The 16,003-nt window shown below is 42.2% G+C and overlaps 1 protein-coding gene across 1 annotated transcript; it reads left to right on the top strand.

Annotated features, from left to right (window-relative positions):
• The first annotated feature begins 281 nt into the window (after positions 1-281).
• Positions 282-15,766, top strand: zgc:86896 (uncharacterized protein LOC415190 homolog). Its single transcript, XM_034113701.1, has 10 exons — positions 282-412; positions 1,015-1,138; positions 3,336-3,440; positions 4,079-4,301; positions 5,141-5,248; positions 6,005-6,211; positions 6,731-6,806; positions 13,557-13,747; positions 14,586-14,676; positions 15,275-15,766. Exons 2-10 carry the CDS (start codon positions 1,075-1,077, stop codon positions 15,278-15,280), a joined length of 1,071 nt encoding a protein of 356 aa, XP_033969592.1. The 5' UTR covers positions 282-412; positions 1,015-1,074; the 3' UTR covers positions 15,281-15,766.
• Positions 15,767-16,003: the final 237 nt, after the last annotated feature.

Here is a 16,003-nt window from a genome sequence, read left to right as displayed (position 1 = left end):
ACAAATCATCCGCTGTTCTTCACCTTCTTAAGGTTGGCATTTTCGGCAACTCTCTTTTACCGTATCAAATTAAGTTGAACATGCTGGGGCATTATATTATGTATAAAAACAAACAGAAACCATATGTATCTATAGTAGGCTATATGATATTACATATTGTTTTTGTTGTTGTATTTGTTTAGCATGTGTATGCTCTCTCTTGTGGTGGTTTATTACCACACACCTGCTCATGATGGTTGTTGCTCAACAGCTATCAGCAGACACACCCACCTTTCTCCCCTCCCTCCTGTAATAACACAGTCACTTCCTTCACCAGTCGCACTGCTTCATTCGTGTCGACTGCCCAGAGTCCACGAACACAGCCCTGCACCTCTGAGCAGCTCCACAAACTGAACCTGACCACAGAGCAAAAGTAGGTCATAACATCACATTTTGTTTTATTACATTTATTTATTACATCAGCTCACTCAGTTTTTGATCACTTGTAAAACAGTTTTTTGCATTCCATCTGGTCCATATAGTTAGGAAAACAGTATATCCCAATCTGTTTGACAAGGCAGGACAAATACAAATACCCTACTAACACTTGGGATGTGCTCATACTATATGCACAAGTTTAGTTTCTTTCCTGTAAGATCCAGTAGTTGTTAGAGGGCACAGAATACAGACGTTACAGTCACAGTGTTTGTACAGTGTGCACCACACCTGGTAAAGGTGTGCCATTATCTTACAGTCACTACTAGCAGCTCACAGTTGCTATAGACAGGGAACTCATACATTCATACAGTAAGTGCCAGTAAAGTAAGCAATACCAGTCAGGTGGATTTAAGATGTTATGATTAAATAGGAGCATGAAAGTCTTATACGTATACTTTATTGTTATTGCTTTAGAATTCACTCCTCACATTATTTCTCAACCCAAATACTACAAAGGAGCGGTGCTTTGTCTCTAAAAATGTTTCTCTACTAATTATCTGTCTTTCCTCCTCCCTGATCTGATCCTGGGACCTGCAGCAACACATCTGCAGCTCAGCAGTAACAGTGCTACATTCCAGAGCCTCCTTCTGTTCAGACATGTCGCTCTACAGTTTTGGACTGGAGCCACTCTCCTGCCACTCCTGGAACAAAGACAGGACCCGTAGGTGACCAGCAACACAGTTACACATGCCTCTGTGTTCTTTTTCCATGATGGGTGCACTAGTGGGTGGGACCACACTAACAATGCAGAGCGAAGATACATTTTCTCCCTGATCTAATTTCATTAATGTTGTCTGGAGAACCGCAGGGAATCTGATTATCTATGCAGGAAATGGAGTCAAAGAGCCTTACTGCACGCATCTGACTGCACTTCAGTTGCAGGATGTCTTATTCTGTGTTTTACTTTGCATTACAGTTACACACGGAAGCGCAGATTACTTTTATACACACTTTAAATTTGTGGTTGTTATATTTCCATCTAAGTTAAGGATGTTAGCATATGAGCAATAAAGGTCACCTATTATGCAAAATGCACTTTTTTGATGTCTTTTATACATAAATATGTGTCCCTAATGTGTAAGGAGACTCACAAAGTGTCAGAAAATAAAACCCTCTCTCTTTTCCTCCTTACCCACATCTCTAAAAACGTGGGGTACAACAGAGCTGATCCAGATTTGCTACAGTCATGACGACATTACTAAAATGTGAGCTGGCTTTACGTTGAACTCCTGGCAACGTCCCGCCCACATCCCAACCTATTGTCCCCATATACAGTCACTAGCTGAATCCCCTCCCTCAGCTGTGTGTCTGTGTATTCAGCAGGATGTCTATGAGAGGGACTTAGAGTAAAGTTGTTATATATATCTATAATACATACAATGGCTCTGTTCTAGCGGTAAACACTGAATAAAGAACATGTCAAGCTATGTGCTGTATCAGAAACAATGGGCAAGGTGTTTTGGAAGTATTATGGTCGCGGGTTTACCACAAAGACAGTACCTTTTATATCCGGCTTCTTTACACATATTCCCTCCAGTACAGGAGTACAGCAGTACAGAGAGAAAGCGTTTGAGCTCCATACTGTTTCAGAAGGAACATAATATATCGTTTAATCACGGCAGCGTTTAGCTGAGTTTCTGCTGGTAAACAGCCTTCTCTTCACTGCTTGCATGTGGACGCTCCAAAGGGGCGTGGCCAGCAGCAGCTCGGTTACATTTAAAGGGCCAGTCCCAGAATCAGCACTTTAGTAACAGGGCTGAAATAGAGGGGTATGAGGCATGCACACTTCAGAGACATGTTTGTATAGATATGGCCCTATACTATATTGTTTAAATATAGCATTATAGGCAGGGGTGCACACAACTTTCTCAGTGGGGTACTCAGATTAGTACCTGGAGTCAGTGTTTGGTACTCCAACTTCTGACGATTGTCAAGGGGGTGGGGGGGTGGGGGGTTGGCGTCAGTGGAGTACAGCGCTTCGCGATTGTCAACGGGGGGGGGTAGCGTCAGTGGAGTCAACGGGGGGGGGGGGGGGGTGAGCTTTAAACAAAGAGACTGCTGCCTGAGGCTGATGGTAAAAAGGTAACCTAATGAAGTAATAACAATCACTTTTTTAGTGACCAGAAATGTACAAAGATGTCATGGCAATCTATCTAACTGTTGTTAAGATAGATACGTCTGAAGTGGAGCAACTAACTGAAAGACATTGCCAAAGCTCATGCAACTCTGTTATGGATGATCATGGTCCCCATACTGAGGATTTCTCTGGACGTGAACTTTCCTCTGGTGGAATTATCAGGACAAGCTATAGGCCTGTACCCATTAAGAATCAAAATGTAATGTGCAGTATCTATGAAGAGTACTTAATTTTTCCCAGAGGATTAATCTTTTACCTTTCAGGCGTTTTTTAAGAATAATCACAAATGAAAACTGTGAATTTCAATTTGCTTCTGTAGGTATTAAATCCTCTAAAGGTGCCGTATGCTGTCCACGATATAAAGACCCCTGACACAAATGTCATATTAGGTTTTATAAAAAATAAATGAAATTATTGATTGAAAATGTAACTGGGCATATTACCATGACATTGTCATGCTCCTCAGAGGATGTAAACTGACTGAAGTGACATTTCCACTATTGCAAAAATAATAATGAATGGCTAAATGACATGGCATATCTGTGTATTAACATAAGATGAACCCTGTTTTGTCAATTTTGTCACCCTGAATATGGGTCATCACAATGCACATTCATTCTCCTTAAATAAAAACTATGTCATATTTACTACCCCTGTGTTTTTGTATTAGTATCATTACATTTCAAAAGCCTAACATTTGGGCATACATATTTATTTACAGAGATTGCAGTGAGTCCTAACAACAATGTGGTGGACATCTATGAAAAGAAAGGCAATGAATGGGCCAAGGTCCACGAGCTGACTGAGCACAGTGGGCGGATCACAGGTACTGTATCCCTCCTCCAACAGTGACGAGGCCGGGGGTAAAGGTGCAGCTGGACATTTGCCCCTTGCCATTCTCCTACGACTTGTATGTTTCTGTTTTAACACACCAGGATTGATGGGATATGAATTGATATGAACATTCATTTGAGAGAGATAATACGAGATGTATACAAATGTTTTTTTATTTAATGTGATAAGAATTTGGGACTGAAAGTTTATTCTTTTACTTGGGAATAATGATTTGATATAATAGGCTAAAACACTTATTGGCATCACACCGTTATATTTAAGAAAAACTAGTCTGATGAAAATGATAATGAATTCATATTACAAGAGAAAACATTGGAAGGGTTCTGGTGCTTTTATTCCTTTATACTGTAAAACACAGCATGGTCATTCCCTCAGAGTTTAAAACATGAGAGTTTGGGCAGCCAATAAGAGAAACTACATTTGAATTCAAATGTAATTATTTGACTACATGTTGGTATTGATATCCACAATTAAGGAAGCACATTTGATTTGAGGGTGTCTGAATAATAAAAACTGTTAATGACATTAAGTTAAATTCATGATTAGAAAGAAAGCATTGCATAATTTATGCTTTGACACTTGAATGGAGCTTCACAATGATGTCCACAGGCATTGACTGGGCCCCAGAATCCAACCGCATTGTGACATGTGCCTCTGACCGCAACGCCTACGTGTGGACCCTAAAGGATGGCGTGTGGAAGCCCACCCTGGTGCTGGTGCGCATCAACCGTGCAGCCACCTGTGTGAGGTGGTCCCCGCTGGAGAACAAGTTCGCCCTGGGCAGCGGAGCGCGCCTCATCTCCGTCTGCTACTTCGAGAAGGAGAACGACTGGTGAGCAACACGTGACCAATTCACCATGATCAGAGACCAGAGGTGGGAAGTAACTAAGTACATTTACTCAAGTGCTTGTAAGCACAATTTTGAGCTACTAGTACTTTACTTGAGTATTTCCATTTTATGCTACTTTGTACTTCTACTCCATTACAGTTCAGAGGTAAATGGTGTACTTTGACTCCACTACATGTATTTAATACCTTTAGTTACTTTACAGATGTGGATGAATGATGTGAAATATAATCAAGTGTTAAATCAGACTTTAGTTCCACCTGGAGTAAATCCACAAGCTACCCTGCAGTATACAAAGTCATTCAAACTAGCTGCACCTTTACCAGCTTTGAGAACACTTTCATGATCAATCATTATAAAACATATCATATATATTATTCTGAAATGGACCAATCTGCACAATGAGTTTAATTACTTTATTTAGATGCTAATACTTTTGTACTTTTACTTGAGTAATATTGTGATTGCAGGACTTTTACTTGTAACAGTAGTATTCCTACACTGTACTTCTACTTTTACTCAAGTACAAGATCTGAGTACTTCTCCACCTCTTCCAGAGACTTGAGATTATATTGATTTTGAGGATCAAGATGATTTACCGCAGTAGTGTCTGATCTCATGAAAAGTGATATCTGTCAATAAGTTAAGAAAAGGATAAAAAAGTCAAAAAATGACTGTACTGTCACATCCAGAAACCTACAGAAACAAATATAAAAACACAACAAATGCTCATATATCTCTGACCTCTTCCTTGATACATTTATTGCCTTGATGTTTGCCAATAATTTAGTTTACAGGTTGTCATCATTCTCCTTCCCTTTCAGGTGGCTGAGTAAGCATATCAAGAAGTCCATTCGCTCCACAGTCCTGAGTCTGGACTGGCACCCCAACAACATCCTGCTGGCTGCTGGCTCTGCAGACTTCCACTGCAGGTGACACCCCCACCAGTGCTCTGATACTGGAGTCTTAGTTCTACCATCAGATAAGAACCACCACAATAATAACTAGCTTGAACAGTAAACACTCAATTTCAATTAAATCATTCAAAATTAATCCAAATATGCTCAGGCAACGGTGACATAGCACTCTTTGATTCCGTTTGGAATTTGAGGTTGCAAGTCAGACCAACTTTAAATCTTCACACATTCACACAGTGCAAAACACACAGTAACATTTACACTCTGCATTTAACTCATCTTAGTATAAGGAGCTTTATGTTTACAGCAGTTGTGGGGGCCTTGCTAACAGACTGTGTTTGTCCTTTCCCCTTGCTGATCTTATATTATCTATTTTAATTTCCTGCAACCGGACGTCTTCCAGAAGCAGGCAGGTAGTGGTAGCCTTTGTTACAAGAGTATTTAATAATATCTTTGACATTTCTTTTTTCATTATTTTCCCTTTTTTAGGTTCAATTAAGACCATGGCAGAAAAAGACAGCTCCAGAATTGTATAAAATCAGCATATCGTTAACTATCAGCTTTTCCAAGACATTAATTACATGACATGTTACTTGTTAGACGCTTTTATCCAAAGCGACTTACATACTCAATACTGTGGGCAACCCCCATTAATATTTCAATGATATCAAACAATATAAATAGATCTGCCTGAGCAGGAGGTCTGACAGTACTTTATAAGCAACCCAGCCTTTGACCCCAGCTGACAATAACAGTCTGCACACTTCTCAGGGTGTTGTCAACCTACATCAAGGACATTGAGGACAAGCCTGGGCCCACTGCCTGGGGGGCCAAGATGCCGTTTGGAGAGGTGCTGCTGGAGCATAAGGACTGTGGAGGCTGGGTGCATGGCGTCACCTTCTCCCCCAGCGGAGACCAGCTGGCCTGGACGGCCCACAACAGCAGCATCGCTGTGGCTGATGCCACCCAGGGGAAAGAGTGAGTACATCTGCTAATACTAATACTAATATTCAGCTAAACGTACAGAAAGTCTGTTACAGAGTATCAAGTGACAAACTTGACTCTGTAACAGGTACTTTATGTCTAGACTAGAACATATTCTAGTGGTAGTGGTGGTCTAATGGATACTGAGGTGGGCTGAAGATCGGAAGGTTGTGAGTTCAAATGGAACACCTGGAACACATCCCGCCTGGAACACCACCACTAGTGTGCCCTTGAGTAAGGCACTTAGTCCTTAGTTACTCCAGGGAGAATGTCCCTGTAATCGGTAATTGTAAGTCGCTTTGGATAAAAGCGTCAGCTAAATGAAATGTAATATTCCAACATAAATCTGCTTCTTTACAAACTCACCAGGGCAAATTCCACAACTTTAAATGTTAACCTCTGTTTATTTCTGTCTGATTTTCAATGGCTAAAACTCCATTAAGAACCATTTAATCAGATGTAATGTGTTACAAAAAAAGTGACAAGCTCCACCACTCTGTCTCTGACCTCCAGGATTACCATGCTAACCAACAACCGTCTGCCCCTGCTGGATGTCCTGTACGTCAGCCCCACGGAGCTAGTTGCTGCGGTAATTATTACCTGTGTGTGTGTGTGTGCGTGTGTGTGTGTGTGTGTGTGTGTGTGTGTGTGCGTGTGTGTGTGTGTGTGTGCGTGCGTGCGTGCAAAGTCAAAGTCAACTTTAATGTCAATCTTTCAGTTTGTGTGTACAGACAGAGAGATCGAAATAACGTTTCCAACAATCCCGAATACAAAAATACAATAATACAAATATATATACAAATATGTATAAAATATGTATATCCTATATATACACAATCAACACATTTACACATATGCACACATTAAGATAAAAACACAACAACAATCAATATATACAAAATAACAGTCACTTTAATATCTTTGGGAATTAGTGCAAGAATGTCCATAGCAGCGTAAAAAAGTGTCTGGTGCTGGAATTGAGTGTCTGAGTGTGTGGGGGTGTTAAAGTCCAGTGGGGGCAGGGGGGAGAGAGGGGAGAGGGAGGAGAGAGGGGAGAGGGGTGAGGGAGGGGAGAGGGAGGAGAGAGGGGAGAGGGGGGGAGAGAGGGGAGAGAGGGGAGAGAGTTCAGCCTCCTGACAGCCTGGTTGAAAAAACTGTTCTTTAGTCTGGTTGTGCTCGACCTCAGGCCTCGAACCTTCTCCCTGAAGGCAGGAGGGTGAAGAGGCAGGTGGAGGGATGGGTGGGGTCACTCACAATGCTGAGTGCTCTGCGGGTGAGGCGGGTTTTGTAGAGGTCCAGGAGTGATGGGAGTGAGGCACCGATGATCCTCTCAGCAGTGTTCACAATGCGCTGCAGGGTCTTGCGGTCGGATGCTGTGCAGCTTCCGAACCACCGCGTGATGCAGCTGCTGAGGATGCTCTCGATGACGCCTCTGTAGAAGGAGAGCATGATGGGGGGGAAGCTCCTGCTCTCTTCAGTTTGCGGATGAAGTCGAGGCGCTGCTGGGCTTTCTTGGTGATTGACGTGGTGTTGGTACTCCAGGAGAGGTCCTCAGTGATGTGCACCCCCAGGAATTTGGTGCAGCTCACCTGCTCCACTGCAGTACCACCAATGGTCAGTGGGTGGGGGTGTTGGGTATCGTTTCTCCTGAAGTCACTGACAATCTCCTTTGTTTTCTCCACATTGAGAAAGAGATTGTTGTCTCTGCTCCACGTGGCCAGCTGGTTTACCTCCCTCCTGTAGTGGGTCTCATCGTTGTTGCTGATGAGACCCACCACGGTTGTGTCATCCGCAAACTTGATGAAGTGGTTGGAGCTGTGGCTGGGTGTGAAGTCGTGGGTCAGCAGGGTGAAGAGCAGGGGGCTGAGCACACACCCTTGGGGGGTCCCCGTACTCAGTGTGATGGTGCCTGATGTGTTGTTGCCGACCCGTACAGATTAGGGTCTGGCAGTGAGGAAGTCCAGCAGCCAGTTGCAGAGAAAGGGGCTGAGGCCCAGGTTTGTTAGTTTACAAACCAGCTGCTGGGGGATGATGGTGTTGAACGCTGAGCTAAAGTCTATGAACAGCATCCTAACATAAGAGTTTTTAGTGTCCAGGTGGGTGAGGGCTGGGTGGAGAGCAGAGGAGATGGCATCCTCAGTGGACCGCTTCGCTCAATATGCAAACTGAAACGGATCCAGGGAGGGAGGGTGGATTTGATTTGCTTCATGACTAGCCGCTCAAAGCACTTCATGATGGTGGAAGTCAGCGCTACGGGGCGGTAGTCATAGAAGCAGGAAGGTGATGACTTCTTCTGCACAGGTATGATGGTGGTTACCTTGAAGCACGAGAGAACAACAGCCTGGCTCAGGGAGATGTTGAAGATGTCTGTGAGGACATCTGTGAGCTCAGCTACACAGTCCTTTAGCACACGACCAGGAATGTTGTCAGGCCCAGAAGCTTTCCGGGTGTTAATCCTTAACAGTGTGCTCCTCACACTGCCTGGGGACAGACAGATAGCCTGGTCGTTGGGTGGAGGCGTTGTTTTCTGCGCAGGTGTGCTGTTCTGTGTTTCACACATTCATGAGTGAGCATAAAGTAGTGGAAAGTGTTGTATGCCAAAACCAAAGACGATGCCGAACTAATGACAAAACAGGTAGCTGTACTAAGGAAGGAGTAGGCCGGCAAAAAAAGAGCTCGAGACACTCTGGAGCAGTGCACACTACTGGGAGGAGTAAGGCTGAAGTCGCCTTAGAGTCGGTGTCCCTATCGATCACCGGCATACTAACCCAACCACAGAAACCTGAGCACAAACAACAATGTCAAAATGGCCAGTTCAACACATCCTCACTCCCAGGTCGGCGTATGTTGACGTTATGTCAAGGTCCCCTGTGGTCTTTTTCCAACGCAAGGGGGGCGGCCCTTAGCGTACATTTTCAACTTTCCGGGATGTCCATAGGCTTCTTGAGATCGCGAGCGAATGCTTCCCGCCGCAGGCCATTCTCTGCTGAAGCATACGTTGCTGCATTGCATTAAAAACATTATGCTCTCTATATATTGTCTTTATTATGCTTTAAACAGTGTCTCGGGCTTTGGCTATTGGGCGGCTCAAAGTATTTTGTCCGGCCGTTGTGAAGACTGCTTTGTTTATTGTCCTTGTTTTTGTTTTAAATAAAGCATATTCAATCGAGACATGCCAAACATGTGACGTCATATGACGCGTCGCATCTGCGCACAGGGAGCAGGGAGACCCCGAGATCCGTATTCCCCGTATTTTTTAAATAAAGAGATTTTCAATCACGGGCGCGCATCAAACGTGTGACGTAATGTGGTATTAAAAGTATTAAAAGAGGTGAAAATCACTACAAGTCTGGGCATGTTGAGAGCTGTACATACACACAAGGGGAGTTAGTCGGTTCTGTAATGTCGCGTTTCCACTACACGGCCTCGCTCGGCCCCGCTCGGTATGGCTGGGCCTCGTTAGGACTGGCTCACTTTATGGCGCATTTCCATTACAGTTTAGGAACTGGGGCAGTATCTATAGTAACGCAGTGTAGGCGGAGCCATGACGTGATCTTCAGAGGACCCCAGAAAAACAACACAGCCGTTAGCTGTTAGCACTCAGAGCTCACAGCTCCTCATATATGTTCAGAAACTAGACAAAAGTTAAACAAGTACAAACCACAGACTGCCTGTGTCATGGTGAATACAGTCGCTGCTTTATTTATGTCTGTATAGGCCGTTGTTGTGAGTGTGGACGGTCGGGGCATATACTGCGTTAGCTTAGCCAATCTCCATTTAGAAAACAAGCATTTTAAAAGGTTTTTCCCCTGCCGTCTGTCTGCAGACTTGACAAAGCATTAATTCATGGTTTTTACTAACCGGTATCAGTATGTTGTTACTTCGGCATCATTTTGAAACGTGTATTACAATTAAATCACGGTCAAATATGTCCATCTTGTTGTAGTTGTTGCCCCCTTGCCAGCGACGCTCTCTCTAGTTTAGCATACTCAGCCCGACTCAGCCTCGTTGCCTCTGGCCCTGGCCCCACGATTTTATGAGGCCAGAAAAACTGTGAATTAGGACCCGCCGGCCGGTACTAGGCCAAGTGGAAACGCAACCAAAGACGGGCCGCTGACGTCACAGCCCTCTTAAACCGGGCTGCGGGCTGTAGTGGAAACGCGCCATAAGAGCCAGCATGCGGGATTCTGGGATTTGTAGTCTTTCTAGTTGCGTATTTTTCATAGTCTTATATTTCAACAGTTTTACGACAAACTGTGACTTTTTTTACATGGAAATTATTATTTAAGATTGACAAACATCATATGTGTAATTCATGGCACAATTCAAACGGGATCGAAAGATAATCTTTCTCTCTCCATTGACTTCAATACATACTTTTTCCAAAATAAGGTCCCATGGAGGAACCCGGAAGTTTGACGGACATTACCCACAATCCTCTGGTGCAACAGCTTCGGTTCATGTTAATTTACAAACTCTTCAACTACAACCTAGTTATATTTAAAAACATGTTAGAAGGCCTCACGAAATACTTTAATGTATATTTAAATTTAAATGTGAAGGAATGTGTGTATAACAAAATACATAAACGAAAACGAAACCGGAAACAGACGTAGGCAAGATCCTCAGCTCGATGATTGGATGGTTTAGCCGCAATGCACGCTTGTATAATAAAATAATAAAATTCAATAACGTGCTTTAACCACTAGGCGTCCCTTTCTATCAGCTGTGCACTGTTATGGTGTAAATACAGCCTATCTACCAATTGGATCAAATATAAAAGTCAGCCGAATTAGTGTTGATACTGCAAGGAGACGTATTGTGTGAAAAGAAATGTAAGATGTTGTTTAATTGCTGATATATTTAAGATCCACGTCAAGTTTTCAGTTTTGGTGGCAGTTCTTCCTGTTTGTATAGAAGTCTTCTCATCAGGGCTCTATAAATAGAGAACTACGGCAGATATGTAATATTTAATGCAGCCGAACCGTGTATTACAATGCCGTTATGTGATGACTTTCAAAGAGAAAAGCAAGCACACTCGGAATAAAGTATTATTCTATTTAAAAATAAATGTGTTCGGATTTCACATCGCATAAACACCAAATCCCAACGTGCATTGCGGCTAAACCATCCAATCATCGAGCTGAGGATCTTGCCTACGTCTGTTTCCGGTTTCGGTTTCGTTTATGTATTTTGTTATACACACATTCCTTCACATTTAAATTTAAATTTACATTAAAGTATTTCGTGAGGCCTTCTAACATGTTTTTAAATATAACTACGGTTGTAGTTGAAGAGTTTGTAAATTAACATGAACCGAAGCTGTTGCACCAGAGGATTGTGGGTAATGTCCGTCAAACTTCCGGGTTCCTCCATGGGACCTTATTTCGGAAAAAGTATGTACTGTATTGAAGTCAATGGAGAGAGAAAGATTATCTTTCGATCCCATTTGAATTGTGCCACGAATTACACATATGATGTTTGTCAATCTTAAATAATAATTTCCATGTAAAAAAAGTCACAGTTTGTCGTAAAACTGTTGAAATATAAGACTATGAAATGTGTGTGTATGTACAGCTCTCAACATGCCCAGACTTGTAGTGATTTTCACCTCTTTTAATACTTTTAATACCACATTACGTCACACGTTTGATGCGCGCCCGTGATTGAAAATCTCTTTATTTAAAAAATACGGGGAATACGGATCTCGGGGTCTCCCTGCTCCCTGTGCGCAGATGCGATGCGTCATATGACGTCACATGTTTGGCATGTCTCGATTGAATATGCTTTATTTAAAACAAAAACAAGGACAATAAACAAAGCAGTCTTCACAACGGCCGGACAAAATACTTTGAGCCGCCCAATAGCCAAAGCCCGAGACACTGTTTAAAGCATAATAAAGACAATATATAGAGAGCATAATGTTTTTAATGCAATGCAGCAACGTATGCTTCAGCAGAGAATGGCCTGCGGCGGGAAGCATTCGCTCGCGATCTCAAGAAGCCTATGGACATCCCGAAAAGTTGAAAATGTACGCTAAGGGCCGCCCCCCTTGCGTTGGAAAAAGACCACAGGGGACCTTGACATAACGTCAACATTAGCCGACTTGGGAGTGAGGATGTGTTGACCAGTTACATACGACCTTCACACTGAATATGCCGCCTGTAGCTCCATACCACATCTCCCGCGACCCCGATACTTGAGAAGCAATTTAAGAAGGTGGGCCCAGCAAAACAGGTGAATAGAAACAGCATAACAGTCAATATATTACATATTTACATATATATTTGAAGTCACACTAGTCCCAGTCCAGTCTGCTTTTTACAAAAGAAATGTCAAAGATACTCTACATCAGCTCTGCCATGTTGCATGCGAGCAAACAACCTGTCCAAATGTTGTCCAATCGGCCGACCATACTCAGGCTCATACAGAGCACCTGCCCCAACCAACACAACCTCCCCCACTGAGGTGGTCAAGAGATTCAGCCACAAACCAGTTCCCATGGCAGCACAATGGGAAACAGCAGCACTCTCCAACTGAGCAACAGCCAAAACATGCTCAAAACCCCTGTTGGAAGAACGGTCAGCACGTTGATCCTGGACAACCCCACTGCCAAATTGCTCTTAAAGAGCAACACAAACCCATTTATAATTTTTTTTTTTGTGCTTTGATATTTTACGTCCTTATAGAAGGGAAGAAACATTTTGAATTTTAGTTAGCCTTTTTGGTAATGAACTATTGAAGTGATTGTTGTGATAGTGGCATTACTGTTGTGGCGGCTCAATCCCCAGTTGCGTTTGAGTCGCCGAGAGGCTAAACTTGGCTATAAACTGTGACGCGTTTTCGAAGAGAAAGTCCATAGTGAAGCAAGATAGTTTTTGGGATATTTAATAAACAAAATCATAACATGGACAAAACGGTCAACAGAAAAAATGACAGCACAAGCTCACCCTCTGTCATCCGCACTCGACATGAAACAGGTGACTTAAATAGACAAACCACACCCATGTGACAATTACCGGAAGTGCGCAACAAACAAATAAAATTGACGTAAACAAATAATAATACAAATAATGAACTTATGCTAAGTAGCATTATGGCACCTACAACTGTACAATACGCAGGAGAACTCGTCGATGGATCTGTCGGTGTCGGATGTCGGCGAGTTCTCTGGTGACTGCCTGGTGTGTCAGGGCCTTAATACTGTATACAAACAACTTTCCCTATTCCCAATGCTTTTGTCTTTTTCTTGGTTAAAAACACATCATTTAAAGTTCATGAAGTCTTAATTTTCCCTTAAACATTCGTATGATTCTATATCCTTATGTGATTTGGTCAGGGTCATGACTGTTGCCCCTACCAGTTCAGCTATAAGGGTCCAGGTGCTCTGGAGTTTGTGAAGAAGCTGGACATCCCCAAGCAGTCCTCCAAAGGCAGCCTGACAGCCATGCAGCACTTCCAGAACCTGGACAAGAGGGCCACTGACGACGACACCAACGAAGTGGGGACCCTTCACCAGAACAGCATCACGTAAGGGCCAACGCTTTCCATTAAACTACAGACAGAACCCAAACTGAGAAGATTTAGACTGAAGTGGAACTATTCTGTAGCTCTGGACCCAGCAGACTGCAGGCCTTTTGTCAGACAAAGCCTGCTAGTGTTGCTCAATTGCTAGGACTAGGGGTTATGATTATGTTATATGATTCTATATATGCTACATAAATATACATAAAAGCTCGAACTCTGGGGACGTTTTTTTTGTAAAATAGTTATACCTCTTCCTGTAGAGAAAATTATTTGTTTTTAAATATTCCATGTGGTTTATTTAACTGGTTTTGTTGAAATATATTTTTTGATATTAATATTTAAACACATTAATGCAGGAGTTGCAACCTAATTTAGATGACACATACTGTAGAGGTCGTCTTTATGCAAACCTGAAATGTTGCAGAACATTTTGCCTGCATACATTTCGTCATCTGACCATTCAGTTATGTCACGATGAGGGAACCCTCCAACAATGATCGGCCAGTCAGCATGATGTCTTGTTCTGTGTTTCAGATCTTGACCAACAAAGATGATTTTGTTTCAGAATTCGGTTTTAATTTGAATTGGTCAGATCATGAGAAACTCACTTTTTAGGTGCTTATGCATGCACAGGTCAGTTTCTGCTTGGGTCAGAAAACAGGGGATTCAGACCCCCCCCTGTTACCTGCAGGCCTATTAGAATACATACAGCTGTACTTCAAACTGTTACTGATGTCAAGGTGTCTCCAGAAATCAATGTTTTTGATGTTTTTTTGCAACATTAAACACTATTAGTTCAGCTTTTGTAATACGTGTGCATGTGTTGTGTTGTGTTCTGCAGACAGCTGTGTGTTGTGTCTGGGGAGAAAGCCAAAGTGGAGAAATACAGCAGTGTGGGTCTGGATGGAGCCATGGTGATCTGGGATTTTAAGGTACAAAAGTAAATCTGTGATTTAGTAACTAACTGATCTAGTTCACTGTAAAGTGTATTACTTAATTACTGCTTCCACTCTTTGCTTCAATAACAGTTGAGCAAGCTTTGAACATTTGAACATTACCATGTTAGTCACATTGGATTGGTCTCACAATCTTCACAAACAGATTTCATTATATAAAGTCACATCTGAAGTTAGTTGATGTAAAGAAATACTAGAAAAGGTCAGTTGGTTGCTGACATATTTCTCAGATCCCATTCATTATCCTTCAAAGTCACTGTTTATGTTTTTGAGGATAATGAAGTCAGATAAAGCATTGTTATTGTTAGCCTGATACTTATGTTGTATCTGATTTTCTTATCCTCAAAACATAAACAGTTTGGAGGACATTTTGGTGCACTGTATTATAATTTCAAAAAATATTTTGATAGAAATAGTCTTATTTACGTACATAAAATCAGTTGAACCTATAGGGCAAATTGATGTTTGAGAAATGTGTTTTATGAATAATAAAACTTACATAATCTGCCTTTAAAGCACCACATCAGTACAACTGTGTGGGATCTATGCTGACATGTGTGTCCTCTCCCTGCAGCACTAAGACCCCCCAGAGCCGTCCTGCAGGAGACCCACACTCAACTGACCATCACACCCTTTTATCAAATGCATTCGGCTGAATATAACTACAGAGATGCCTTTGAGAAACTGGAAAACACTATAAGCACATTTGCTTTGTGATATTTGAGTAAATAAAGAGTGTACAGGTCAGACAATGAATTGTAGTTACTGGTTCTTTACATTTTTCTGTTGTGTACTCACTGTGTATTGTTGTGTCATTGTTGCTGCCCGACTGCATATACATGTATTTCTTTAGGTTATGACTCTATTTCTGCTTGACTATTGCACTGCCGTACTTCTACTATTTGACCTTCTCCTTAAGGGTCACTCTGCTTAACGGATGCATCGCTATCATCAATGTTAGTTTCTGAAAATACTACTCATCCTATAGAACTGTGTCCCAAAGAATACCTCTGATAATGTCATCAGGGTTGTGCCAGCTTTTATACCATAAATTCTACTAAAACGTGTTTTTATGTATGCAGTTTAACTTTTGTTCTGTGCTTTTATATTATTATATAATTCAGACCAGACGCTGAAATGGATTGAATTACTACAGGAAAGCTTTATTGTAGAACACTGAGCATGTATACAAGCCAGGTGCAGTGTTTAAGGTCGGACTGGAGTCAGGGTCGTCAAAATCAATACTGACACTTGGAACATCTCAGTAGTATTTTGGTGTCATAATGCGTGGAGATATAACTAA

This window comes from Trematomus bernacchii, unplaced genomic scaffold (assembly GCF_902827165.1).
Source record: "Trematomus bernacchii unplaced genomic scaffold, fTreBer1.1, whole genome shotgun sequence".
NCBI lineage: Eukaryota > Metazoa > Chordata > Actinopteri > Perciformes > Nototheniidae > Trematomus > Trematomus bernacchii.
Note: the sequence above shows the minus strand (reverse complement) of the source record. Positions and strands in the feature narration are given on the sequence as shown.

Bases quoted from the DNA above. Each gene is read 5' to 3' on its own strand.
- zgc:86896 (XM_034113701.1), top strand. From the start codon at position 1,075: ATGTCGCTCTACAGTTTTGGACTGGAGCCACTCTCCTGCCACTCCTGG. The intron at 1,139-3,335 runs GTAGGTGACCAG...ATTTATTTACAG, and splicing joins CTGGAACAAAGACAGGACCC to AGATTGCAGTGAGTCCTAAC. The intron at 6,212-6,730 runs GTGAGTACATCT...TCTGACCTCCAG, and splicing joins GATGCCACCCAGGGGAAAGA to GATTACCATGCTAACCAACA.